This window comes from Sylvia atricapilla, chromosome 3, assembly GCF_009819655.1.
Source record: "Sylvia atricapilla isolate bSylAtr1 chromosome 3, bSylAtr1.pri, whole genome shotgun sequence".
NCBI classification, from domain to species: domain Eukaryota; kingdom Metazoa; phylum Chordata; class Aves; order Passeriformes; family Sylviidae; genus Sylvia; species Sylvia atricapilla.
The window spans coordinates 61,208,661-61,234,973 of record NC_089142.1 but is presented as its reverse complement, the minus strand read 5'-3'; the positions used below and the strand labels follow the sequence as shown (position 1 = coordinate 61,234,973).

The following is a 26,313-nucleotide window of genomic DNA, read 5'->3' as shown; positions in this document are numbered from 1 at the left end:
CAGTTATGTTTCCTCCTTCTCTGTCAATTGTTATTTTCCCTCTGGCTGGTGGTATGTTTAAAGCTGTGCCTAAAAGAAGAATTTAATTTTGAGTATTCAGGAAGTTGTCTGGGTCTTTTTGTATGCTTGTCTCCTTTTAAAAAGGCAGGCATTATAACTACAGCAAAATGCTCAGTCCACCCAACTTGTGGGTTGGAAGCTCTCTTAATTTGTAGGATTCACATGCCTGTGTTTAAATTGACAGTAATGTAAAGGGTAGAGCCCTGTGACTCCTTACCCAGGATAAGCTTTTTATTTCTTGGCTTTGTCTGCCCATATACTCCAAGATCTTCAGCACATTATCTTTAAAATATCAACATGCAACTCTCCCAGTTGTGTGAGACCTTGGGTAGGCTGGGGATGAGGAAAGAAAGGGATTCTTTTATATTTGTATTTGAATGTTGTGTCCCTTGATTATGGCCTTAAATGGCAAACACAAGCGCCGTTCACACCGTCAGGTTTACTTCCATGTAAGTGAGCTTTGCCTCAGCACAGGACCAGTTCATCACAATGTGCACAAACTGTTTGCTTTTACAATTACTTGTCAGAAGTAGGAGGTTGGATGAGCAGCTTACTGTCACAATTATCAGGGTCAGACCTGTGCACCTTGGAATGGCTCTGGCAGGATTTAGTGGGAGAGCACAACACACTGCCCTGACTGCCTCTTCTGCAGCCAGTGTGTGCATTAGGGAAGTGCATTGGAGAAAATCAGTCTTTGTCAGCATATTCATCTTAATACCACTTAGGGAGCTTTTAATTGCTTAGTGTGACTTCTAGTTTTCTCAGAGATAGCCGCAGTTGTGCTTCTGAGCTCAGGCAATTAGAAACATGATCACTGCTTCCATTCCTGGTTCCATCTCTTGCTAACAGTGAGGCAATCCATAGGAGAGTAATTCCAAGGAATGGGCTCTGGTTTATGGTGGTAATGTGGCAGCTTGCCCGCTATCCATGTAGTACACAGAAAAAGCACAAGGATGTTTATCACTGTGTAAGTTTAGACTGTGTTGTAAATCTGTGTGGTTGCGGACTGAGAAAAATCATCAGGGAGGTATTGAACTTGGGCCCTCTGTATCCCTTCCTTAGCTGGTTTTCCTCTAGAAGAGCCAGTCTGGTTTATAGTTTTTGTAAAATTCTGATTATAAGACAGATAATAAGAAATACGGGAATGTCCTTTTTACTGAACCAGAAATTTTAGAATTTCTTGTGTTTTGTTACTGCCTGCAACCCGATTTTTCAAATAACCCGTGTGGTTGGTGGTTAAAAAGTTGCTTTGCATTTGATACTCTTGTAACAGCCTAGGTCAACTTAACTAGGAAATGCCATGGAACAGAAAAGAATTATCTTGAAAGGCATTTTTCTCTGAAAAAACACATGGGACCTTGAACGTTGATTCAGATGGATCAAGAAATTCTACAAAGTTACATTTGTAGTTTGTGCTTTGTCTTTCGGTCACAAAACTGCAAACTGAAAAGCTACTCAATACTAGAGGTCTGTGTGTTGCTCAGACGTTTACCTTCCAACCCAGAACCTTCTGCAACATCTAACAATCCCCTTTTAAATGAGATTTCATCAATCTGGGATTTTCTCCAAGAGATGCTTTTTCTAGAAGAGTAACTTGTCAATTATATGTAGACTTTAAATGGAGAATATGAATCACAATAGTTTTGGCTTCAGATGATATTTGCAGTCTCTGCTGCTGTGTTTAAATGGCCTTGCATGTATGTCTGGATTAGAATGAAATTAGTGGCAAGATGTTCTGTCTGCAGTTAGCTGGGAGAAGAGAAAGAGTCTGTGGGAAAATCTGACTGGGATGTCTCTCTCCTAGGACTTCGTGTTTTATGCCCCTCGGCTGAGAATTAACAAGAGGATCCTGCAGCTCTGCATGGGCAACCATGAGCTGTACATGCGGCGCAGGAAACCCGACACCATTGAGGTGCAGCAGATGAAAGCCCAGGCCCGGGAGGAGAAGCACCAGAAACAACTGGAAAGGTGGGCTTGGACACAGGCAGCTGGTGTGGCATGGCAGAAACCAATGACACCAAAAGTGCCAGGGCTCAGCAAGCAGCTGGGCAGGGGGCAGTAACATGGCCGAGGCTCTGAGCCATCCCGGGCTCAGGAGGGAGCACGTGTGGCCCTGGAGCTCAGTGGCTTGGGGAGTCCTGCAGTGGGACTGTGTCACTCTTCCTGCTTGGCCCGGGTGCCCACAAAGTCAGCTGTCCTGGCTGCAGCCTCCAGACCTGCAAGGAAATGTGCAAGTAAAGGCACAGCAGGCTCTGGTGTGGCGGAGTGCACCTAAAGAAGGGTTTTCCTGGCACTTGAGTACCTGATTTATGTGCCTGGCCATGGGATGGCTGGGAGTAAGGGGAAGCCTTCACAGGGAGTACGTATGTGTACGCTGTAGAGACAGAAGGAACTGGGAGGTCTGTTACAGGCAAGGAAAAAGGAGTAGCAATTCTACCACCAGCTGCAGGTTGCTTATGATTTAAGAAATCATGCTGCTTTTTTCCTGGACTTGTGGATTGTTTGTCTCCATTCCCTCAGTGCTGTTGTTTTCACACCTCCTTGACTTTCCATCTGGCAGAAGTAACAAAGTTACACCTCCTCTGCCTTGCAGTACAAGTACTGTTTTTCCTCTCTAGCAGTGTCTAGCAGCTATTTGGTATTCTGAATTTCTGTGGCAACCAACAAAAATACAAATGCTTTTATGAAATGGGGTATCTAAAACTGAGCAGAAATTCTGAAAAGATGAAGGAATGGCCTATTTCTGTCTTTTGGCTCCTGTTTCGTGGCAGCCACTTTCCCATTGAGCTGCCTGGAGAGATTCCCAGCCAGCTTTCTTGTCTGGCAGTAGCTTGGGTCTGAAAATGAGCTAACAGCATGAAATATGTTTCTAACAGGAAACAACTAGAAGATGAAAAGAGGAGGAGAGAGACAATTGAGAGGGAGAAAGAGCAAATGCTGAGGGAGAAGGAAGAGCTGCTGGTGAGGCTACAAGAGTATGAAGTGAAGACTCAGAAAGCAGAGAAAGGTAAAGTACTTGGCTGACCAGACCATGTATTGTGCTCCATAGAGGGGTTACTGCCCATGCCTTGCCTAATCTGGTGACACTGGGATTGCTTGGCATGGCTTACTAATGTCTGCCTATACAGCTAAATGTACAGATGTGCATCCAAAGAATGAAAGTAGCATAAAACCTGCAGATTTTATTTGGGAACCAAAGGGTGGCAACTCTGTTTTGCTCTGTTGCCAGGAGGATTTAAGTAGCACAGCCTCTTGCAGCAGTGAGCAAGAGTTCAGCCCTCAAGTACTTTTTACTAACTCCTAACAGAAAAAGTACTTTGGGAACAAATCTGTCTGGTGAAAGGGAAGCTTCTCTTTCAATGCACAGAAGAACACACTGAAGGCAGCGATATCTGGTCTGTCCTGCAGCAAACTGTCAATTACGGGCAGCAGAGTCATGTCAATGTTACAGACGTCGGCGCAAACACCTTGCAGAAGATTTAATTGCAGTGTGCATCTTACTACTTCTGAATCCAGTTACTTGGTGTATTATGCAAATAATTACTTTGAGGAGCATGGTGAAGGGAGTATTGCAAGTTGGAGTAAAGTTCTGTCATGACTTCTGCAGTTACCTAAGAGACAAGTTCCTTAGCTTTGACCAGACTTGTGGACTAACCACATTGATCTGTCTCTTTGCAGAGCTGTCAGATCAGATCCAAAGAGCCATTCAGCTGGAGGAGGAGAGGAAACGGGCCCAGGAGGAGGCAGAACGCCTGGAAGCTGACCGTTTGGCAGCTTTGCAGGCCAAGGAAGAGCTGGAGAGACAAACTATGGACCAGATAAAGAGCCAGGAACAGCTGGTAAGACCGAGTTATTTTGAGAACAAGATACACAGGCATGTTATTGTGCTCTTGAGTAAGGCAAAGCCATCATGTCCAGGGAAAAACATAGTGCAGTGAAATACTGGGCCATCATTGTGGCACTGGTTTCTATCATAAGCTATCTAATTTTTGGTTCTTAGTTTCCTAGTCAGTCTCTGTTAGAGTTAACAGTATTTTTTATTGTGCTGGGTTATTTTGGTTGGGTTGGTGTTTTTTTTTTTAAGAGTCCTTATAGTCCCCATTTTATCATTCAACAGGCTACAGAGCTTGCAGAGTATACAGCCAAGATAGCACTTCTTGAAGAGGCAAGGAAGCGTAAAGAGAGTGAGGTTGAAGAGTGGCAAATCAGAGTGAGTATCTGCTTTACAAGTCGCTCCAAAGTTCTCTGCTTAAGCAGAGCATACTGTGGTGCTTAGCCTGCTGTGACTTCTCAAACATGTGGAGGCAAACATCTGCACAGCAGTTAAGATGACCAAATTTGAGATGAATGTGCAATACATCTGCAAAAACACCTTTCTTCCAACAACCCTTCAGCCAAAAGTCAGAATGAAAGCCTGCATGAAACCTAAAAGTGTGATCATTGGCTTGGAGTCTTGGAGAGAAAGGTGCACATGAATAAATGATGGATGTACTCTATGATATAATGTCTGAAAACATTACATTAGTCAACAGAAGATGCTGCAAATGCAGCCACACTGCAGCTATCTGTTTTGAGGAGCGTGTGCTGTTGTTGGTGGCTTCCTGGTACCCAGATCAGGAGAGCTTAATAAACTGCTGCACTAAAACCAAAGACAAACCACACGAAGCTCAGAGCACTGGTGCTCCCAGCACACTGTAGGACCCATGGGAGGGCAGAACCACTGCAGCAGCAGGGAACATGACTGCCTCGTGTGTAATTGCACTAAATATGCCAAATTAGATTCCCAAATTCTTACTCTGTGGAACCTGTGTGTCTTCAGCCTGCAGCTCTTCAAATGGAGACCAGAATAATGATAACTGTAGCTTTCCATAGAACTTTTTCCTGGGCTGTTTTACTGGAAGAATATTCTTTGTTCAGACCCCCTGCACATTACAGTGGCTGATGATGATAACATCCCTAGCAAAAAAAAAAAAAAAGTTCTCTAAAAATAGCACATCATCAGCTGCAGCCATTTAATTCTCTCTTGCTTTCCATAGTAGATTGAAAAAAAAACCTGGGATGATAAGCATTTAAGAGTTCATTAAGCTGATTTAAAGCAAGAAATGCATTTAAAATATTTTTCACTCTTTTCCCAAAGGCCAGGGAAGCACAGGAGGATCTGGTAAAGACCAAGGAGGAGTTACACCTGGTAATGACTGCTCCACCTCCACCCCCACCCCCTGTTTATGAGCCAGTGAACTACCATGTCCACGACACCCTGCAAGACGAGGGCTCGGAGTACTCTGCCTACAGCGCCGAGTTCTCCAGCGAGGGCATCAAGAACGACCGCAATGAGGAGAAGCGCATTACTGAGGCCGAGAAGAACGCACGAGTGCAGAGCCAGCTGAGGGTAAGGCACTGCTGCAAGGAGGCAGAGGAATTGAAACAATCACTCCTGGACAACAGGTCCTTTAACCACTTGGTTAGACACACAGAGCACCAGTGTCACAGAGTTATTTAGAGTTCCTATAGGAAGTTTGAAATAAAGGCAAGGTATATAAAGATTACGCTCATTGTTCAAGCTTTGAGATGGCTTAAATCATCCATAATGGTTTTGGAAGGCCCGGGTTGTGTCCATGTCCCTGCTCTGTCCAGGCATTAACAGCTGTCAGCTCTCCCCAGAGAACACAACTGACAGGAGCTGCGAGCTTCTCACATATAATCTGTATGTATTGCTTTGTGCTGCAGGCACTGACAGATGACCTGGCCCAGGCTCTAGTTGAGAACAAGAGGACCCAAAACGACATCATCCACTCGGAGAACATGCGCCAGGGACGGGACAAGTACAAGACGCTGCGGCAGATCCGGCAAGGCAACACCAAGCAGAGAATCGATGAGTTTGAGGCAATGTAAAGATGCTTGTAAGAAGAAGACAGGACTGTGGGAAAGGCAGATCTTAATGCTGTGGTTTTGTTTTGGGGTTTTTGTTGTATTGGTTTTTTTGGTTTGTTTTTATTTTCCCTGAGGAGGGGTCACTGTATGACACTTAACCAATGTTCTCTAAACCCAGAGGTGTTTGAATTTCCCTTTTATTTTAAACCTTCTGTGAAATTTGGTATAGTTTAAAATTTATTGTACCACAGATCCTTGTAACTTGCTCATGCCTTTGCTTAGTGCCAAAAGGCCTTATGTCACATCTCTCTTTAAAAGCAAGACAAAGCTTAACAGGCCATGCTTCTATTTAAAGATGTGTCCTGTGCAGGTGCTGGATTCAGCCTGGTGTAAAAGATAAGCATCTGTGGGTGAATTTTGTGCCATATATCTTTGTATTATTAGTGACAGTGTAAAGTGTAGCACCTGAGAAGACAGGTTGTGGAACTCAGGATTTGCAAGCACCTGTATGTGTGTTGTACATCCACACACATGTGCTTGTAGATCCTGTTTTTTCCTTAGCCCATGTTCCCCCTCCCCTGCCTACTCTCACCCCCCACCCCCCCGAAAAGAACTGACAACACCTCAGAACTTCTTTGTGTAGAAATTAGATATTTTCTAGTTGCTGTTCTCAACTGGAGAAATTGTGCAGTGATGGCTCAGAAGTGGCATAGGGACACTGATACCCTCTTCATGTAACAAGTAGCAAATACTTCTGGAATCTAAGACACCACTGTGTTTGCATTCCAGCTTCATTAACTGATCAGTTATAGTGTAGTATTTATATATATATATAAAAGTATGCAATATGTGAATTGCAGTACTAGTTAAAGGGAAATAGTTTTGCTCTGTATATTTTGTTACTTTTCAGATTTAATAAGACTTGCATCTGTAAAAATGCCTAAACAAGACTGTAGTCTGATACAGTGCAGCTGATTATTTACTATAAAGCATTATTTGTAAAGATCATTTTTTTACTTAATGAAAACTGTTATATGTACACATGATCCAATATATACAATTTTACTGCACCTATTTTTCTAACAAATTTTCTAATTTTTTTAAATGTTTGATTTAAAGTTTCAGACTCCAAAGATGAAGGGACTGCCTGTTTATATCACAGTTGTATTCTCTCTAGTAGAGAGCATTTCTGTGACCTACCTTCCCCCACTCTCCCCTTTTTTCCCTGAAAATCTGTTAGAAAGTGAGATACAGTATGTTGCCACCTCTTCCATTTACAATATCTATGCTGCGTTATACTTGAGTTGAATCTTGTGTGGGTTGTTTTTTTTTATCTGCAGCAGCAATCATCTAAATAAAAGATCTGCAAAGTAACAAAGGCGATAGAGTGAAGTGTTTCTTCTTATTTTGAAGAAGTTGTGCTACCGCTCTTTTAGTTCCTGAACTTAATTTATGAGTCCTGGTGTCTTTGAATCTCAAATCCTTAAATGCCGTACTAACCTAGAAAGGAAGAAGGGGAAACACTTGTAGTAAGGACTAAAAGTATAACACAGCAGCTCTAGTTACGGAAGTTTCTGCTGACTGTAAAGCTACATCCAAGGCAAGGCAAACTGACACAGGAGTTTCGCCCTAAGCTGGTCCACATGAAGAAATGATAAACTCAGCTGAACTTTTGTCATGTGCTGCACACCCTATGGAGCAGAGTTGTTAATTCTGTCTTACAGTAGCAGCTGATAAGAGGGAACTTGTTACACCCACCCTTATTTCATTGGCTCTAGTCCCACCCTGCTACTGACAGGGGATTTCTACATTTAACTTTCTAAGCACCATGCTATAGCACACATTTGAGAGACATGGCCACAGGCCAAAGCATTTTAGGATCACATGAAATAAAGTGGCAGTGTAGATAATGCTGAAGAACAGAGGCATTAGCATCACCCACTTGCAGCAAGCAAAGATAAGCTGCTTTTGAATGCTATGGCTAAAACATCAATCTAATAGTTATATAATGTAACTTTCTTGATGTAACAGTTATTTTCTCCGAATTCCTCCTAGTTCTGATTTAAATTAAATCATAACAGTTCTGCTAGGCCTGGAAATTGAAAGCTGCATATTGTCTGGCTCCTGTTGCTTTGTCAGCATAATGCTTCTCAGACAGAGCCTGTCACACCTGAAGAAACTATATTATCCTTACACTCCAGCTAGAGACACACGCTAAAGCCTTAACTTTTAAAGAAATAAAACACTAAGACGTCACACACATTCAGATACATAATTCTATTGCCCAAAAAACTGGAATAGGTGCTGTTGCAGTGTACCTTTCCCAGACCTGAAGGGTAGGTACCACTTCAGTCTAAAACAATGGACATGGGAAAGGAAAAGTTGCTATGTGATAATCTCTCATGATTTAAAGTTTTCCTTATTTGAATGCAGTACAAGTGTGAAGTCCATCCACGTATTTGTGTTGTGGAGCACTTCCTGCCATTGGAGCATTCCTTGAGAAGCAAGGTCCATAGAGCCAAAGAATTCCTCTGCAAGAAAGCAAAAGGAAAGGTCAGAGTTGCTTTTCACTTGGCCTTACCCAACTTCTGGCCAACCCTTTCACCCACTTCTACAGTAACGTCAGCTGTTCTGTAGCTCCTAAGGCACTAATTGCATGGAATTATATTTATACTTTTGAACTATTATTTACACCCTGTTAAATTAGGATCACTGTCTGAAGAGTGCAACCTGCAGCAAATAAAAAGTTTTTGGCTGTATGACTAAAAGCAGAAGAGCAAGTGTGCATGCTCATAATAGCAGAATGGCACTAAGCCTCCTGCTTCAGTTTATTCCAGGCTTAGGACTTGGATCACATACAAGGAGATAGTCTCTGCTCTAGCAGAAAGGCAAATGCTGGCTAGGATAAGCAAAAAAAGTTCGTGAGGAAACCTGCATGATACTGAGTTACCACTAGTGATAATACCCCTGTAAACTGAATGCTGATACTAAAAAACATTTGACCCTTCCCTCTCAAATACTGAAACCCATGGCACTTAGCTCACTGGGAGAACAAAAAAGGAAACAAGAAAGCAAGCTCATCCTGTTACAGCAGAGCCCCAAACTTCAAATTTCCAACAGTCCCTTCAGAGCAAGTTTCACCTCCTGTATTTCATTGATTGGATTGATTTGCAGATGTAAAATAATAAGCACCAATATAAGCAAGGTTGGAGTCTATGAGATGATTAGTTCTCCTGCTTCCTTTTGATAAGGAGTTATTTAAAATAAGTCAATTCATAGAAAACAATTAAAGGAATAAGTCTTTAAAAATACATAGAGCTCTGTGTGAGTTAGAGCCACACCATTTGTGTGCTTGTTTTAGCATGGCTCTGACCCATAAAAATCACCATGCTAACAAATGACTTTCTTGAAAATTTCCACTGACAACCTTGATCTTCTGCACCTGTATCAGCTCTTGCATGATCAGAGCCCAAGACTGCAAGTTGCTTAGGACAAGAGGCTGGGACTGCATGCATAGGCACATGATAGCAGGTAATAAATAACAAAGTGTAGCTATTATTGCTTGGGATGTAAATTAAATGCATTTTTCTCCAAATTACCTTCACCTTCCAGTGATAAAGAACTTACTTGCACCAAGCTTGGCTCCTCCTAAGAATTGATCACTTGAGCTGAAAGTCGACTTGTGCCAGACTGTCAGGTGTAGACATGACTGCTGTAGCTGAGCTGGAGTCACACCATCAAAGACAAACAAATGTTTCCACTGTGGACAGGCTTCTTTCTTCAGGACAGGAGACTTTTGCTTTATCTCTGCTTGGTCTGGAAGGATAAGACAACTTCCCCCCCATAAAGAGTTCAGCAAGGTTACTGATTTCTCAACCAGAAAACAGAACAGCTTTGATAACCAACTAGAGCCCTTTGGTTTGCCTTAAAAAGCAAAAATGTTCAGCCTTAGTGCAAGGTAGAACACAGTGCTTTTATGTTTATTTTGGAACCTGCACCTTTTCCTGCCAGCCTTCAGTGCAGATGCAAATAGGCCCTTGTAGTCTGCTTTGCCTTTGCTGTCACTGACTGCTGAAGGAGTCTGTTCCATGTGCTGCTACCCAACAGTGCCTGAAAGACGCCTTTCAGGAGATGAAATGCTCACCCATTGCACCAAAGGTGGGTGCCACAACAGGTGAAATGGCTTTATAAGATGGAAGTTTATCCCAGTATCATCATTCTAGTGGCATCTGATACCTGACAGCAAGGAAGTGAAACAATCCTACGTACAAGCTATTCAGCACATGGAAGAAAGATTCTGTTCCTTCTCTTTCAAAATGTCAAGAGTGAAGAGGATAAAGGTTTTCAGTGTATCCAGAGCTATACTTAATTCTGCAAAAGCACAGCTGAAACTGTGACAACACCCTCTTTATTTGCACCTTATTTCCCCTCCCCTAAGAGCACACACTTAAACTAGTGAACTCTACATCTAATGACATAATTAAAATCTAAAATTCAAGACCAATAGGGCAGCCCAATAGGGCAGCTGGGACCCATCACTGCCCTGCAGACTGCTGCTGTTCTGCAGACGCCCAAGTGTCACCATTGTTAGGATGTCTGATTAAGAGGGTTGTCAATGCCACTTACCCATGCCAATCTCCTGCTGAAAACATGTTAATATGTACATTTGCATGGAGCACATGTGACTGTGTATTTGAATTGTTAGGTCTCAGACATACCCTTTAACAAAGGAGTTCAGCATTCCAGCAGATCTCAGCATGGGCAAGTTCTTGGCCCCAAATATCATAACCTGAAGCTGGCAGTTGAGAACTCCTTGGTCTTTGTTTCCTGAAAAAGGAGCACTTATCATATGAAATGCCCAGTTAGTTCAGCTCACAGCTCAAGATGCTGCTAAAAGCAAGTAGGGGAATGCCTAAGTGGCACTACTAAGATAAGGAGTCATAAGGCTGGACTAGGAACATTTCAAAGATTTGAATGTTTGTACAGTGAATGATTCACACACAAAGCAAACCAAGCAGTGAGTAGCAGGGTGCTTTGTGATCCCTGTTCCAAAGACAAAGCTTTCTGTTGTGTTTGTGAAAAGCAAACACAGGGCAGTACACACAGAAGCATTTCTCTGGAACAGTCAGAAGCAGGAGAGAGAGCAAAACCCATTGTGTGATACTGCTTGACTCACAGCTCAAGGCACAGAGCAGAGACCCAAAACACAGGCGTGCACAGGGAGGAAAAATATAAGATACAGAGTTGGCAACTTTGGGGTCATTTGGGAAAAAAAGGAACAAAAATAACAAAACAGTTAATTAGAGCTTCCCATTGGTCTCGACCTGCTGCTGTGGTCCTCACACAGAGAGCACTACTAGACCTCCAAACGTCTGTACACCTCACTAAGGTCTGGGGAGGTAAGGAAAAGGAGTTTTCCTTTCCCTCCCTCCCAACATGTTTATTTCACTCCACCAGCAGGTGCTTGCTCTGACAAACTACAGCAATACTTAGTGTACCTTACACATTTTCATTACTAGAAACTGAATCCTGACTGTACATTTTAAGCCTAACACCTTTCAAGTGAAACAATCTCCCTAAGATGAGGCCACTGGAGGAAGCCAAGGGTGCTGCTCTGGTATCCTTGCAGATACTTTCCTTTCAAATTTTCCCCAAACTGACAGTCTCTGCCTTGAACAGCAGAAGTGCTGTTTCACCTCCAGAATAGCCTCTACTGGTAACATCATGACAGGCACAAGTTTGGAAAACAGATGGATGCATTATACTAGTGCCATTATTATGTTCAACTTCTATTGATGTTTAAAATAACAGATATACAAAGCTTGAAAATGTTTTGATTTTAAATTATCTAAGCTATAAAACACCACAAAGCACAATTTGCTTTAACTGTTAAAAAACCCATACAGGAATATTACATGGACACTTTGCCAGTCCTTCACTGATCTCAATTCTTTTCTAGCCAAGGAATTCACAGAATCACAGGATCATTTATGGTGGAAAAGACCTCTAAGATCCTTGAGAGCAACTTTTAAGCACTCGTGCATGCCAAAACATTTTATACCTTCAAACTGGAAGCTTTGAGACTGGGCTGGTACCGACAGCCTTGCAGACACAAGGAGTTCACCACTGTACTGGATAAGACCATCTTCAGGTTTCTCAAGCTGAAGAAAGGGACATACAGAAGTCTGCATTACTGCAATCATTCTCACAGCTTAGTTGTGTTTCCAACACATCTTGCAAATGGGCTGGGTTGACAGCATTCTCCCCTCAATGATCTCACAGGGGTGATCTTTCTCAGGGCTTTCACTACATCTTGCTCTTAAGGTACAATTAAGCACAAAAACTTGGAGTCACCTTGGGTTTGAGCGGGTACCAGTCAAACTGCATCGAGTCCTCTTCAAAATTCCATGCTGCCAGGGGAATGACCACCTCCCCCAGAAACACCCTGTATTTGAGAGCTCCTGCATGCCACACAGAGATCTGAAGTTGCCGACTGCTCAGCTGGGAGTGTTCAATCTTGTACTAGAAAGACAAACAGCATTTACAGAGCAATGCACAGGATGAACACAGTCCCCACGCTCACAACCTGCTCCCGGGAAGCCCAGCCACAGCATGACCAAAGGCCTCTCCATGCAGACAGAACCATGTTGTCTGAGTGTGTTTTGCAATCTGAAAAAAACCAACTACTTATATATTATACATGCTGAATAATGCTCATTCAAATACGAAACAACATTCCAGGAACACCTTGACCTGCCTTGCTAAAGTTTTTGATTATAAATTTAGAACTTCAAATAAATCTTGACCACTTTTGCTGGGTTTTTGGGGTTTGTTTTGTTTGTTTGTTTTTTGTTTGTTTGGGGTTTTTTTGGAGGGGGGGCTTGGGGGTTTTGTTGGGAGGTGTTTTTTGGAGGGGGGGTTGTGTGTGGTTGGGGTTTGGTTTAATTGTTTTGGTTGTTGGTTTGGGGTTTTTTCTGTTTGGGTTGGTTTTTTTTAGTTTTGTTTGTTTGTTTGTTTGTTGTATGTATGTTTTGTTTATATACATTTATATATGTTTACATTCCCAGCAGAAAGTGGCTACTCTGGAAGCCAGTTCAAGAAGACACCTAATGATGGTTCTTAAATTCCCATTCTGGTCAGTGGACATCTACTTAATGCAGTCAGCAGGGCCAAGGAAGTAATTCAGCTGATGACTAATCAAAGCCTTGATCCACTCTCCAAACATAGTTAGAGCCCTCTGAGACACTGCTGGGTATCTAATACACCCCCGAGACTGGCAGACCCAGCCCACAGGTGACCTGCATGGAAAGCTGGAGGCAATGGCACAGGCAAGGAAATCAGTACCCATATTTAGGCTGCTGAATCACAAGCTGGGTGTGGGCTCTGTGGCTCATCACCCTGAGTCACCCTGGGCTCCAGTGACTCCCAAGAGCACTCACAGCTCTCACACATGCAGCTCCCTCCAAATGCAGACACCCTAACCTGCAGCTGAATCCCACCCAGCTGGATCTCAGTGTCTAGATGGAGTTTCACCTGCAGTAGTGCTATGCACTTTTGATAATTTTTGCTACTCTGAATGAACTCTGAATGAATTAATAATAATTAAACTATTTTTTAATATTTCTAACTAAACACCTTTAGAGTTTATACAGCCAGCTCAGGCATGGCTCTCACTCTAATCACTTCTGCATGACTTGCATTGAAGGAGGACTATAAAATTAGAACCAGTGATTTCAACTTCTGGCTGTTTGTTTCTGCCAGCTTAAACCCTATAGACAGGCTTTGGGCAGTATCACATATTTTTTAATGTATCACATACATTAAAAAAATCCTTTTATGTTATTATCAAACTTTAACTATGATCTTTACAAACATTTTGCTTGTTTCACTCACTATTGATTCTTGATGTTCATACACACCAAGAGCTGAGGTAACACTGACACTTTTGTGTTGTTCAAGAAGCAATACAAGTTTGCATCTTCACTAACATTGTGTTGTATCCCTTCCAAGACAATGTATTACTGAAGAACCCATCATCTTATGTCCTATTGCAGCTTGCCAAAGCACACACACAAAAAAAAAAAAAACGGTTTGCAGTATCTGAGTACAGAAGTGGAGCTGGGAAAGCTGAGAACAACCAAACTAACGCAGGTTCTCCTGGCTGACAGTACTCAACTTCATATTTAATGAAGTGTCTGTGAAGTAAGAATAATAACTCCTGTTTCCTACACACAATTCTAACAAGGATGCAAGAAGCAATACTGAAAGGCATTAAGCAGTTTAAATCATACCTACTCTTCTCTGCTAGGATTATTAATGTTTGAAATTAGATAGTCCAAAGAAACAGCCCAGCATCAGTTGCAGAGAGAAAAGGAAGCAGACACTGTTTTAGAGATGGTGGATTTCAGCTGGCACATAGTTAACTGCAGAGAGACACTTCCAGTGGCACTGACCAAAGACGAATCACTTGAAAGGGATATTTGTGTAAAGTTCCAACTCTCCTGCATTACACCCAGTTTCTGAATGTACAAGAAAAAGCATCTATGGAAGACACTTTGCTTTTGCCACATGGTAAACCAGAACAACACTGGTATTCCTAAAGGTACTCTCTTGGACAAGGCAAACTTCTCCAATGGTTTGCTTACTGTTGCGGATCCAAAAGCAAATCTCTCTTATTTAGACTGAAAAAACATAATTTTTAGAATTACTATTTTCAGTGACTCCTAAATTTGCTCCATCAAGGTCAGTTCAGGACTTGTAGGATTGTACCATGGAAAAGCACACTTAGCAGCATGGCATTGCAAAGCATACCTTCAAAGTCTCATCAAACTCGGGATCCACTGTGCTCTTTTTGACAGCTGTCTTCCTCTTACTCCGAGGAGATTTATCAGGAAGTAAATAAACCTTCACATACCTTGGAGATAAAGATACATGGAAAGTGATCAGAAGGAGTAGGGAGGATCAAATGAAAAAATCAATTAGATCAGAGGAGATTTTTTCTTAAACAACTTTATTGACTTTGTATGTTCCCAAGCAATAAAATGGCAAAATATGATTTACATATTTTCTCAATAAAAGCAGATAAACTATAGGGATCCTTGTGTACCATTCAGCTAATGTGTTTCAATTCCATTGTACTTGGGAAGGGATTTGGATCTGAATAGGAATTCTGTTGTCATACTCTTGGCCTCTGATAAAACAGTCCCCTAAAGAAGTCACCCTGTCAGTTGTAGTGACAGCTTTATGGTGAAAACAAACAGCATATTATGTGTACAAAGAAAAAAAAATGAACTCAACCAACTTTAGAATCACTGCTACTTGTCCCCCAGCATTCATGAAGAAAATCTCATCTTCACAACATAAGGTAAATAATACAGAATAACTCATAGGTCTTACAAACATGAATTATTCTAACAGACACTAGAATGAAAATGGGAGATTGTCTAAAGGGCTCAAATTTGCCCTAACATTGACTCAAGAAAAAAAATTTATGGAAGGTGAATTGGACCAATATCAAGCACCAACGATTCATACCCAAAGTTTCTCAAGTGTAGGTCAAGTGAACACTAATATTAAGTATTCCCCTTAGTATCAGTTCAGTGGGCTGTCCTTGTGTTATGGCTTCAAAACTAAAGCATTTAAGCAATACAGAGTGCTTCCAGCTTGTCAGGGAAAGGAGTGGCTGTTTACATAATACAAAGCATTTTTAAACTGTACTTATACATATTTCAGATATTATGATTTAAATAAATTTTAAAACAACCTCTTGATTAACTTACTGGGTAAATAAAATACCTAATATCATCAGTGCAGAACTTAAGACATATTCCCTATTTATTCTAAACTGATCCATAGGTAAAGCTACTTATTTTCAATTATACATGTACTAGAAGATACAGCTTCTTGTTCTACGAGCCCAGATCATTTTAATTAAAACATAGCCAGCCAGACATCAAACCAGAAAATAAGCTAAATAATTAATCAGGTTTTAAACATCAGTTAAAAGCCTGCTTTCAGCAAGCATGTCAAATAAGTGTGCTGTACTTTTTCAGTTGGCTTGGAAACCAACAGAAATACATAAATATATACCCATGGAGAACATAATGTTTAATACATGGCAGTTCCCACATAGCCTTTCAGGCTTCCTGCAACTGTTTGCCTGGCTTAATTACCAGGGGACTTAAAGAACCTTGACCCACTTGTGAAGTGCTCCCAAACAGCTCCATGAGCTGCTCTTCCAGCAAGGCACTGCTCATCACCAAGCTTGTCTTCATAAATATTCTCTGCAAGATCTGCACAAAATCCATCATCCATCTTAGGTGAAGGTGACTGCAAGTCCAGGGTTCCAATGTGGGCATTCAAATGCTCCAACACAGTGAGACAGCAGGGGCAAGAACAGGTAGTTAGGGATCCTACCTGGTGATTTTCTATCAGTGGTTGCTGCATGGCCAGAGAGGACTCTTCAGTAATAAACAGAGACATCACCAAGGCTTAATTATCCAACCAAAATTTTCTATGGCATATTTTATGCACAGAAATATCTACTTCTTCCTCTTACAACAGGTCATTATCAAACAGCTTCAGATTTTAAAATATGTTGTAGCAGCTGAATTTTTTACTTTTATCACAGCAGATGGAAGCACCCAAGTAGCATAGCAACCACCCAGTTACCCACAATGGGTCACAGCAGATGAATCAGAAAGAGGACACCTCATGTTAACCACAACTTAAGAGCTAAAAACTGAACAGCTATTCCTGAGGCCCAAAGGTACTCACCAGCAACACATACCCAACTGCCTACTCACAGGCAGGGAAAGAGAATTCCTAGCAGAAAACAGTTATAATGGAATAAGAACTGGTATGAAACCTGTTTGTCTTTCAGTGTGTATACGTGTAAAGGATCAGTGTGTATGTTGGATGTTCATACCATCACATATCAGTCCATTTCACTCAGAACATGTATAAGTACTGTAAAAACCAGAATATTTTCCTTATGTTTCTTTTTCTCTACAGAAATACTTACGGGTTACACTTTTTCTTCTTCTCTTCTCCATGAGCCAGGTTCTTGCATCCCTTGATGCAAACTTCCAAGATGCAAGCTCTGAAGTTGTATTTTAAGGCAAACTCTATTTCTCCCGTGATGTTAGCCTTGCCAAAATTGCCAGACTCAGTGCAAGTGCTGCTAAGGCTATACAAACTCCCCTAAGAAAAGACAAATGTCTGGTAAAAGCAGACTCAGATCAAACAGGACAAAACATTTATTTCCCTCCATAGTCAGTATCTTTACAGACATCACTGTAAAGCTACTGCAAATCATGAATTTTAGGGCAATCTGCATAAACATTCCACTGCTTCCATAACAACCCTGAAAATCATGACTGTAATTGCAATTCTACTGCTTTGCCCTCTTCTCCTCAGTAAACTTTCTAGGCTGAGAAAAAGCTTTAAGTAACTTCTGGATCTAGAAACTGTTTTCATATCAAACTGCTGTGTTGCTTCCCATGAGAAAAATGGACTTGGTGTCTGAAAGGCAGTGAAAAAACCCTCTGAAATCTAAAAACATTTAAAAAACATTTAATTAGACTGCTTTTAATACACAGCTCATAGTAGGCTACACTACCAAGACATTTGGCTCTACCATGTATTAGAGGAAATACCAAAGTGGCCTGCACATCCAGTAAATACTCAACAAGACGTCCCAATTCTATATAAAAATTACATACTCTGTATTGCAGACCATTCAGGTGAGAGTAAAACATGAATACTTGGAGCTGTTGTATGTGGGTGCATAAAAATGATGTTCCCTAGTTCACCTCAGCCACTTTGTTCTCCCTTCATTTACTTTCACCTTTGGGGCAAAGGTTTGGATGCTTTATAAATGGTCCATCCACAATTTAAAGAGCATTTGTGTCCAGCATTTACAGAAGGCAGGACACTGCAAAGAAGGAAGAGACCAATCCTTTGTGTGGCCCATCCCAGACACATAACTCTAAGGTGCTATCTTGCCTTCACTGTAACAAATGATCAACTCAGAACACTTTGATCTCCATTCATTTATAATGATATTCTTTAAGGTGAGCCCTAGAAACTTTTTACACAGCATTTGTCACGAAGGCACCACTGTTGTGATCAGTCTCTCAGCAACACTACCGTAGATTGCTAAGATATCTGTATTGGATCACTCCTCCCCATGAAAATAAACACCAACCCACACAGGACTGGTTCACCAAGGAGTTCTGCATTGCACAACCCAGCAGCTACGAGTGCAAAGCAGTGTTTGCAAGATCATATCTCTCTTCTGTGGAGATGCTTTCCTTCCTTTTACAGCATGCCAAATATTCAATTCACACCAATGGATTTATTAGATTAAAGAGGCTATCTACTCTCTCTTTTAAGCTCTAGGCAACAGATACACATGTCAAAAGAAGGGTTAGAGTGCTTACTGAGGAAGTCAAAAGAAGTGTAAGGACTGTTTTGACCTGATGCTTGTTGCAAATAACCTTACTCCCTTCACAAGAAGTGTATTAGCATAATCAATTTAACTTGCAGCTTTGTTCAGCTCTGCACTTCCATTCACTAACATATTTTTATTCACCAGACCAGAAAATGCTTATTTTCCACCAAAATAATTTATGTCAATAGAATGCAAACACAGTTTTGTCCTAAGCTCATTATGTCCTAAAATAAAGTTCTGTGAAAGTTCCTCACATTTATTCTACAGAACACTCTATTTAGGAAGGCTGGATAGGTGTTATGACTAATGATGTTTGGACTGAATATCACTACATATGTCTCCCACGTGATCAGGCATGCCGTACATTCTATGTGGAAGTCACCACTTTTGGTTCAGTGAGCAGGGATTTGGCAATGACTTAACATCTTGTACTTCTGCTAGCATGACTGGAAGCAGTGCCACCTAATGTTCTGGAAGATACATTTTTTATGGAGTGGCTTTAACATCCAACAAATACCCATAAAGAGAAGTTCAATGGAATTTGATCTCCACTTTTATAAGACAGTAGAAAATATTTCAGTTTTAAGCCTGAGCTTTTTATTTCAGTTTTAAGCCTGAGCCCAGCTCAAATGGTTGTCATTGGAATCACAAATGTAATACAAAACTCTTTTCCATTTGTCAGCTTAACACCTCAAACTCCACAGTGCAATGAAGTATGAGAGAGCACCAAGGTCCCTGTGTGCATTTCTGCTTCTCTGTCAAGTGAGCAGTCTGGTTTAACTTTGATTCCCTAAGTCATTTTAGTTCCCTTCTTTACAAGATCAGCCATGAATTCTTTGGATACTTCACCTTGCTTAACCTCAGCACTAATAGAAATTAGCTTCCACAGTTAATCATAGAGGCTTTAAAGCAAGTGCTGAATTCATTTATAACCAGCTTCCTTCTCTCTCATTTGCAGTATTCAAAATGCCATCCAACAGAGGATGATTCAATGTCATCCCCTAAGCCTATGAACTGCTCCCCTGGCTTCCATCACTGTCAGTTTCCTCTTCATTCACTGGCATTCTGACATTTCAATTTCCAGTGACATTTCCAATACCACAGTTCACACAGACTACAAAACCCTTCTGGTAAATGAAGCTTGAAGAGAAAAAGCCAGGTACTAGGTGAGAAAGTGCCACATTCATAATCCCAATCCTAATAATCAAACGGGAAGAATGTTAGCTGCATTTGCAAAATTCAGAAGAAGCTGCTCTATCAATTATTCATTATCAGTGGATGATATATCCAATTATCCATTATTAATTTGCCTTATGTTTCAAAAAGTTCACAGTGTTACTATGAGGACTGTGCCAAAGGCATCAGTCTTTCATCAGATACAAACTCAAGTGCAATTCTTCCTTCATTTTGTAATATAATCCAAAATACACCAATATTCTGCACAAGCTTTTATATCTGCTCCCTTTAAACACCTCTTCTGTTGTGTATCACCTTTAACTTACATGTTTTCTGCCATCACAGAAAACTGCATCACTTGTGGGACTGGTTGTTATGTCTTCTTCCTCCTTCCAACTACTTTTGCTCTGAGTTTCACTGTCATTTTGGACCCCAGTGATGAGCTGTTGCAGACTTGGTGTACTTTTAATCTGTAAGAAATTCAGAGAGTAATTTTTTTTTTTAATTTAAGAAAAATGTCCTGATTCAAGAATGCTATCAGAAGAAAATTCAGTAAATATCTACAACTGACTCTGATTAAGGCCATGCAGGTGGCACACCTTCAAAGATAATGTACTAACTGAATTTAAATTATGTTGATTTATAACTCTCTCAAGCCAGTTAGTGGTACACTCATCATATTAAAAATTTTTTTAAATCAGCATACCACCAGCTAATCTAAGGGTCACAACCACAGCAGTTACTAAGAGCAGTCTCCTAATAACACACCAAAAGTAGCAATACACTAATGAAAGTCTTTATTTGGCCTTAACAAAACAGTAATTTTGGAAGAAAATATAATCTTGCCTCCAGGAAATTAAAAGCTGTATTTTGTAATACGCATGACACATGCCCATATTTACCTATGCAAGAATGAATGTAAGTTCAAAGAGATTTGAAAACAGAAACAGACTGACAAGTTCCTATTGAACTTTGTTTATAGAAAAAGTTTAAATTTTCAAGGAATTCGCTTTGCCTAAGTCCATTCACCTTTCCAATTTTCCCATGAGAACCCTGAATTTCTGGTAGAAATTCAGAACTCCTTGAGATTTATCTTCAGCCATCTCTGTTACCAAAAACTACAGCTAATAGAATGAAGTGCCAAAACACAAAGACATAGGGCTGGAAATACACTCAAAATATTGGTGTTTCTGGCACACCACTTCCTGGGGATAATACAATCTATGAAAAGTATGCTGACACCTCAGTGAGTAGGAAAAAAGCAAGGTAAGAAATTTTACATGGTTAGGATCTAAGAAAATAATCTCTTTTTATAAGTTGTGTAACAGATTACCTGAAAGACTAAAAAGAACATAGTGTGACTGAATCAATAAAAAGGATTAGAACTTATTTTCACAAAGGAAACAGGAAATGTGTGAGAATCCCTCATGCACAGTCAGCAGAAAGCACTAGAGAATGAGGACAAGAGATGAGATAACACAGTGAGATTACTTCTGAAAAAAACAGGATGTGCAAAATCCTAACCAGTCTGCTGTTATTATAACACACAGAAATTGTGATGTCTATCAAGTGCCCTGCCTATTAAGTTACCTTGTAAGTGGGAAACAGACAGAAAATGCATTCAGAATATAGTCTCAAAAAACCCTATAGAACCCCAACCTAAGCAAACCCAAACCAGAATTTCCTAGCAGATTGACTGTATTCTGCTTTGTAAACCTGAAACACAACCAATTTCACTTGCTAACCAAAATAAGCTACCACACACTGAATTTTAGCTTCTACATGGATCAGAAAGATGAATGGAATGTAAGAGACTCTCAAGGCAACACAGCTACCACTGCTAAACTCAGCAGCAGGTCACACAAGCCCAGCCCAGCTCTAATGTCTGCTCCTGTTGCCACAGGAGAGGTGTCCCACAGCTACCAATGCAGCACAAACAGCTCCCAGACGTGGCACACACCTGCTTGCTCCCTCACTGAGGCAGGGAGAACTGCACTTCCCTTAATAACCTTAGGGATTCTGATGATGAGAGGCCCTCAAAATCCAGATTTTACAGTGGCTGGTACTTCTTCCCATTTGATTTGGTTTTATTCACTAATACTGAGGTTAAATATAATCTCTTTTAACTTTAATCTGAAGGAATCAAGCTCTGCACACATCACAAATTTAGAAAACTTACTTAAGGAACAGATATTGTTCTTGAGGCTTAAGTAATGCACCTAAACACTGCATTTTCAAACTTGTGGTTGCAGTTACTACTTCACAGTCATTCCTTAGAGAAAAACACTATTTCTAGGGGGAAAAGCCACTGTTCTAATTCAGGCTCTGAAAACAAAAGGTCTTTCTGGGGTGGAAATCATAACAAGTAAGATTTCAACATGATATTTCCTTATAAATATAATTAGTTGTTTTGCAAGTGTAATTTAAAACAGGTTCTGTCCTATACCTTAAGGCATAGTTCTAGTAAGGATGTAAACAGCTATCCTTCCTAAAGGAAAACAAAGTTGAAGGACATTTGCAAGAAAAAAAAAATCAACAGTAATTCCAGCAAAACTAAAATCCTAGCTTAAATATAGTCCAGCTGGTTCACATGACTCAGAGAAATAGTGCTCTGGCACACAAACACTGAAATGTATTTTTCAAAACCTGAAATGCAAAATGTGGACATAACTCCTAAATCTTTAAATAGGCAATTACAGCCACAGACAAATAATTTGGATTCTCCTACTAATTGATTTCTGAAGCCAAAGAATCCATATCAATCTTTTAAACGTGGCAGATTGTTTGTGATCAGCATGAAATGAAGCATAGTCTGAATTCACATTGTCTCCAGCTAAGATATTTTTCAATGCATTAGAAGAGCTGTGCTCTGCCTGTGGAATAAAGTTAACACCAACGTGTGGGTAGCCACACTGAAAGCAGCAGTCAGGTGCCAATTGCACTCAGGTGCAATTAACAACCAATAATTGTTGCCATTTCTATTGATAATTCAATTGCATACAAAAATACCAGAACCAATTTCACAGAGTTCTCAGACCTTGCTGAGCTAATTCAAACTGCCCAGTCCGTGCAATTTGACATCCCGTCTCTTCCATTTATCAGCACCTAACACTCTGAGGAAAGCAAAAAAGTGCACAAGGAAGCTGTGAGCGATGTGTGCCACAAGGTCTGGCCCAAAGCAAGGGCTTTTCTCAGCATCTAATCCAGGCACTTAGCAAACCACACTGACCTCATTCAGATGAACAAGGCAATTCAGTAAGTACCCACAATGTGGAAAACTGACTATGGACAAAATTCAGTCACTTGAGAGCTGAAAGTGTACAAAACAAAATCTTCAGTGTCACTCTAAAGCAGAAATGTGAGATCATCTTCAGCTCCACACAATCTGTAGGAAAACAGATGACTGAATTTTTCTCAAACTTCTCAAGAAAACACTGAAAGCTAGAGACTGTAACCAAAGCAAAAGGAAAAGAGAAGTTGCATAGCAACTAACAGCAATGTTTTCTCCCTGCCAAGTTAAAAAACGCTCAGAAAATGTCGGGATGGGTTTAGGACGGTCATAGCTTGCCCTGTTCAGCAGCAAAGAGGGCAGGGAGAAGACAGAGCACCTCCCTGCAGCCCAATAATCACATAAAGCAGGTATCAATTCAACCTCAAGAGAATCTGTAAGCACCTGAGAGCAAAGTGTCCCATCCTTGCCATCATTCCCTCCCTCTGTAAAAATCTCTAAAGTCTAACATTTCAACTCTGGGCTGACATCAATTGTGCAAAATCTGTCAAAAACCTTATGAAGAATCAGAGTTCTGACCAGAGTCAGAGAACACCAGCTATGTCCTGTTCATAAAATAAAAGCAAAATTCCACTGTGCACATGATTGCTCTCACAAATATATTTCACTCTGAAACAGCTCTTACAGTTAGAGACTGTGTATAATAATATGGATACCCTGCTTGTAATGTTGATTGCAGTGTCAGACTGGCTCCTTCTTTGCTTTCTTCTTTCCACATTCTTCCCATAGTCTGTGGTTAGGACACATCTGTCAGCCATATCATTCTGGGATTTTGATATTTCTGAAGTGAAAATAAAGAGAAAAGTCACTATAATAAACTTTGTAAGCAATCCTATACATTTATAGGCTAATTCTGTAGCTCACAAACTATCCTCCTGCACCTTTAGCATTGATCTCCTAAGAATAAGAAACAGATAGGAAGACAAGTGGCTGTCATATTGTATATAATTATATTTTGCCTGCCTAAATCTTTCATGCTGTTTCAACTGGAAATTATACTCCTTGCTGCCTGTCATTATAGCTGCTGCAAGGAATTGTAAGCCATCAAATACAGTTTCCTCTCAGAAGCAGCTGCTACACTCCCTATGTACAGTATGATTTGTAAAGCAGTTTGGTTTGGTTCAGGATAAAAGCAAAATCATTATAACAACATAAAGCAATATGACAATGAAAAGCAGAAAGAAGATCATACTGGAAAATATTTAAAAGTATATCCAAAATACGGATCAAAGGAGGGTTATTACATACTCTGGTCCCAAAACACATATAATTTTAAGAACCTGAATAGCCCTCATTGACTTCAATAACATTACTCATATGGATAAGCTTATGTCCATACTTAAGCACCTTGTTGAATTAGCACTTCAGTAACATTTAGTTTATTGGCAAACAAATTTACAGGACAATTGGACATTTAATGCCCCACTTTGCACTTCTTATTCCTCAGTGTACACTCAGAATTTCACTTAAAGGGAAGGGCAGCACTCATCCATGATTTCTGTATTTGAATATGAACAGGCTTAACTGCAGATACTTTGTTGTCAATCCCAGATAGACTCTCATGAAGAATTAAAAATTTATAAGTAGTACATGAAATAGCTATCATATGTTTAATTCATACAGAAGAAATAAACACTTTTCTCACAATACGAACCTCTGTGGAGCAACCTCAGACAGTAGACAACACAACATTATGGTATTCAAAAACAATGGCACTCAAGTGTAATTTTTAAAGACACTCTGGGCTAGTTTTGTTCTTAGCAGCAATCAGTCCTCAGATGTTTACTGTACTCTGTGTACACCATTAAGGCACCATGTGACCTATTCAAAGGCAGGCTCAATTAAACCATCTCTGTAAATGAAACCAGGTTTTTAACATACACAGTGAAATCAGAGATCATAAAAGAGACTGAAATTGAGAGTTCTAATGGAATAGATACAATCTGAGTAGCTTGACCAGCAGTAGAGGCAGAAACACCAGCCTTGCCTCACGCTCTCTTACAAGGAACAGGTTATTGTGTGAGAAAACACAAATGTTCCATTTTCATATCTATTCCTCTTTTGGCTTCTCTACCCAATTATCAGTAAGACTAACACTCTCGCTAGTGCCAAGGGCAATTTCTCACTGCAAATAAAACTACAACCAGTAATTCATTCTACATTCACCAAATGGCCACCATTGGATTATAATCTCCTGTTGCTGCCAAATCACACTGGAACAGGAGGTAACAGCATGAAGGAGCAGACTGTACAAGGGCAACTTTGTGCTGCACACTCTGATCCCTCGCTCCCGCTGCTCTCAGACATGCACACACACTGGCTCCAGCGAGAGAGTCAGAGGCAGAACAAGGTTCTCCAGGTTTATTTACTGCATCACACAAGAGCTGATATAGTAAATACCTCTGAAAACCAGGACACTTTTACCTAGATAAGATAGAGAGTACTAACTTTAGACATTCGTGATCAAAAATGTTTATCAGCACAGTACCAGGTTTCATTGAGAGGCCATATTGTCTGAAAAAGCTGCTTTCTTAGGTCAAGAAACCCAAGTCTTTCTCTCTGTAAGACTTCCTATACTTTTTAATTACTGACTTCAATTTTTACAACAGCCTGTTATTTTTCTCCCAAATGAAACTACTCCACAGTAACTGAGGATGAAAGCAGCTGGTGTTTCACTCGTAGCTGAAATGAACTGACAACTTGTTTCCATCTCCCTCTGCAGCCCCTGCTCTGCTCATCTCTATCCCTCATATGGCTCCTGATCACATGGACCAGCACTCTGTTGTACATGCTCAAACATATCTTACACTCAGCTCATTTAACTCACTGAAACAGCAGAAAAGTACCTGTGTGTTTTGTCTAGGTTAATGTTCTGCCCTTTAAATTAGCTAAACCAGTTTCCAGAGGGTTCCAGATGCTAATTATAGCAGCATAAGGCTCAAAGCAGAGAGAAAGGAAAGATGCGAGTGGAGTAGGACCTTCCTTTTGGTAGCAGGGAATTAAGAAATTAGTTTGCTGCAGTACTGACAGTCTTTACCAGTAATTCTGGGATATGGCCAGGCTTCAAACCAACAAAAAGCTGAATAATTTACTTTGCATCCTGTTCTTGTGCTGCCACTATTACTGTTTCCACTGTCTCACACCACTGTACGCTCCTCTTTAGAAGCAAGGCTCTACATAGCTTGAATATGTGTTGTCACAGACACAACATTAAATTTCCATAGTTTAAGGAGAACAGGTCTTTAAGATGGGTGGAAGAAGCTAAAGGAAAGACCAAACAAGTTAAAACAAGAGTTAGGAGGAAAGGCAGAAAGAAAGGCACTGAAGCCAGATTTGTTCAGGTCTAATCTCACATGTGAGGTTGTCTAAGTTGAAGCTAGTAGGAAAATACTACTGTTTGTTCCAATCCATGCAAATTTGCAAGCCCCTGTAATCTTCTTAAGGCTCAGAAGTGGTTTTCCTC

General features: G+C 40.5%; 3 protein-coding genes across 7 annotated transcripts in view; 1 reads left to right on the top strand and 2 right to left on the bottom strand.

The window, feature by feature from the left end:
• Nucleotides 1-7,309, top strand: part of EZR (ezrin) — a 36,799-nt gene extending 29,490 nt beyond the window's left edge. The window contains exons 8-13 of the mRNA XM_066315550.1: nt 1,865-2,028; nt 2,937-3,067; nt 3,739-3,899; nt 4,178-4,270; nt 5,198-5,449; nt 5,788-7,309. Coding sequence (XP_066171647.1) covers nt 1,865-2,028; nt 2,937-3,067; nt 3,739-3,899; nt 4,178-4,270; nt 5,198-5,449; nt 5,788-5,952 — 966 coding nt within the window. The 3' untranslated portion in view covers nt 5,953-7,309. The remainder of the gene's footprint in view (nt 1-1,864; nt 2,029-2,936; nt 3,068-3,738; nt 3,900-4,177; nt 4,271-5,197; nt 5,450-5,787) is intronic.
• The window catches only part of TMEM181 (transmembrane protein 181), a 282,632-nt gene that overhangs the window by 206,022 nt on the left and 50,297 nt on the right, over nt 1-26,313 (bottom strand). The window lies entirely within an intron of this gene.
• Nucleotides 8,194-26,313, bottom strand: part of SYTL3 (synaptotagmin like 3) — a 31,319-nt gene continuing 13,199 nt past the window's right edge. For all 5 annotated transcript variants that reach the window (XM_066315544.1, XM_066315548.1, XM_066315546.1 and 2 more), the window contains 9 exons: nt 23,507-23,631; nt 19,888-20,031; nt 16,955-17,133; nt 14,743-14,845; nt 12,286-12,453; nt 11,993-12,092; nt 10,650-10,758; nt 9,559-9,764; nt 8,194-8,462 (listed from right to left, as the gene is read on the bottom strand). In XM_066315544.1, the coding sequence (XP_066171641.1) occupies nt 8,332-8,462; nt 9,559-9,764; nt 10,650-10,758; nt 11,993-12,092; nt 12,286-12,453; nt 14,743-14,845; nt 16,955-17,133; nt 19,888-20,031; nt 23,507-23,631 (1,265 nt within the window). In that variant the 3' untranslated portion in view covers nt 8,194-8,331. The remainder of the gene's footprint in view (nt 8,463-9,558; nt 9,765-10,649; nt 10,759-11,992; nt 12,093-12,285; nt 12,454-14,742; nt 14,846-16,954; nt 17,134-19,887; nt 20,032-23,506; nt 23,632-26,313) is intronic.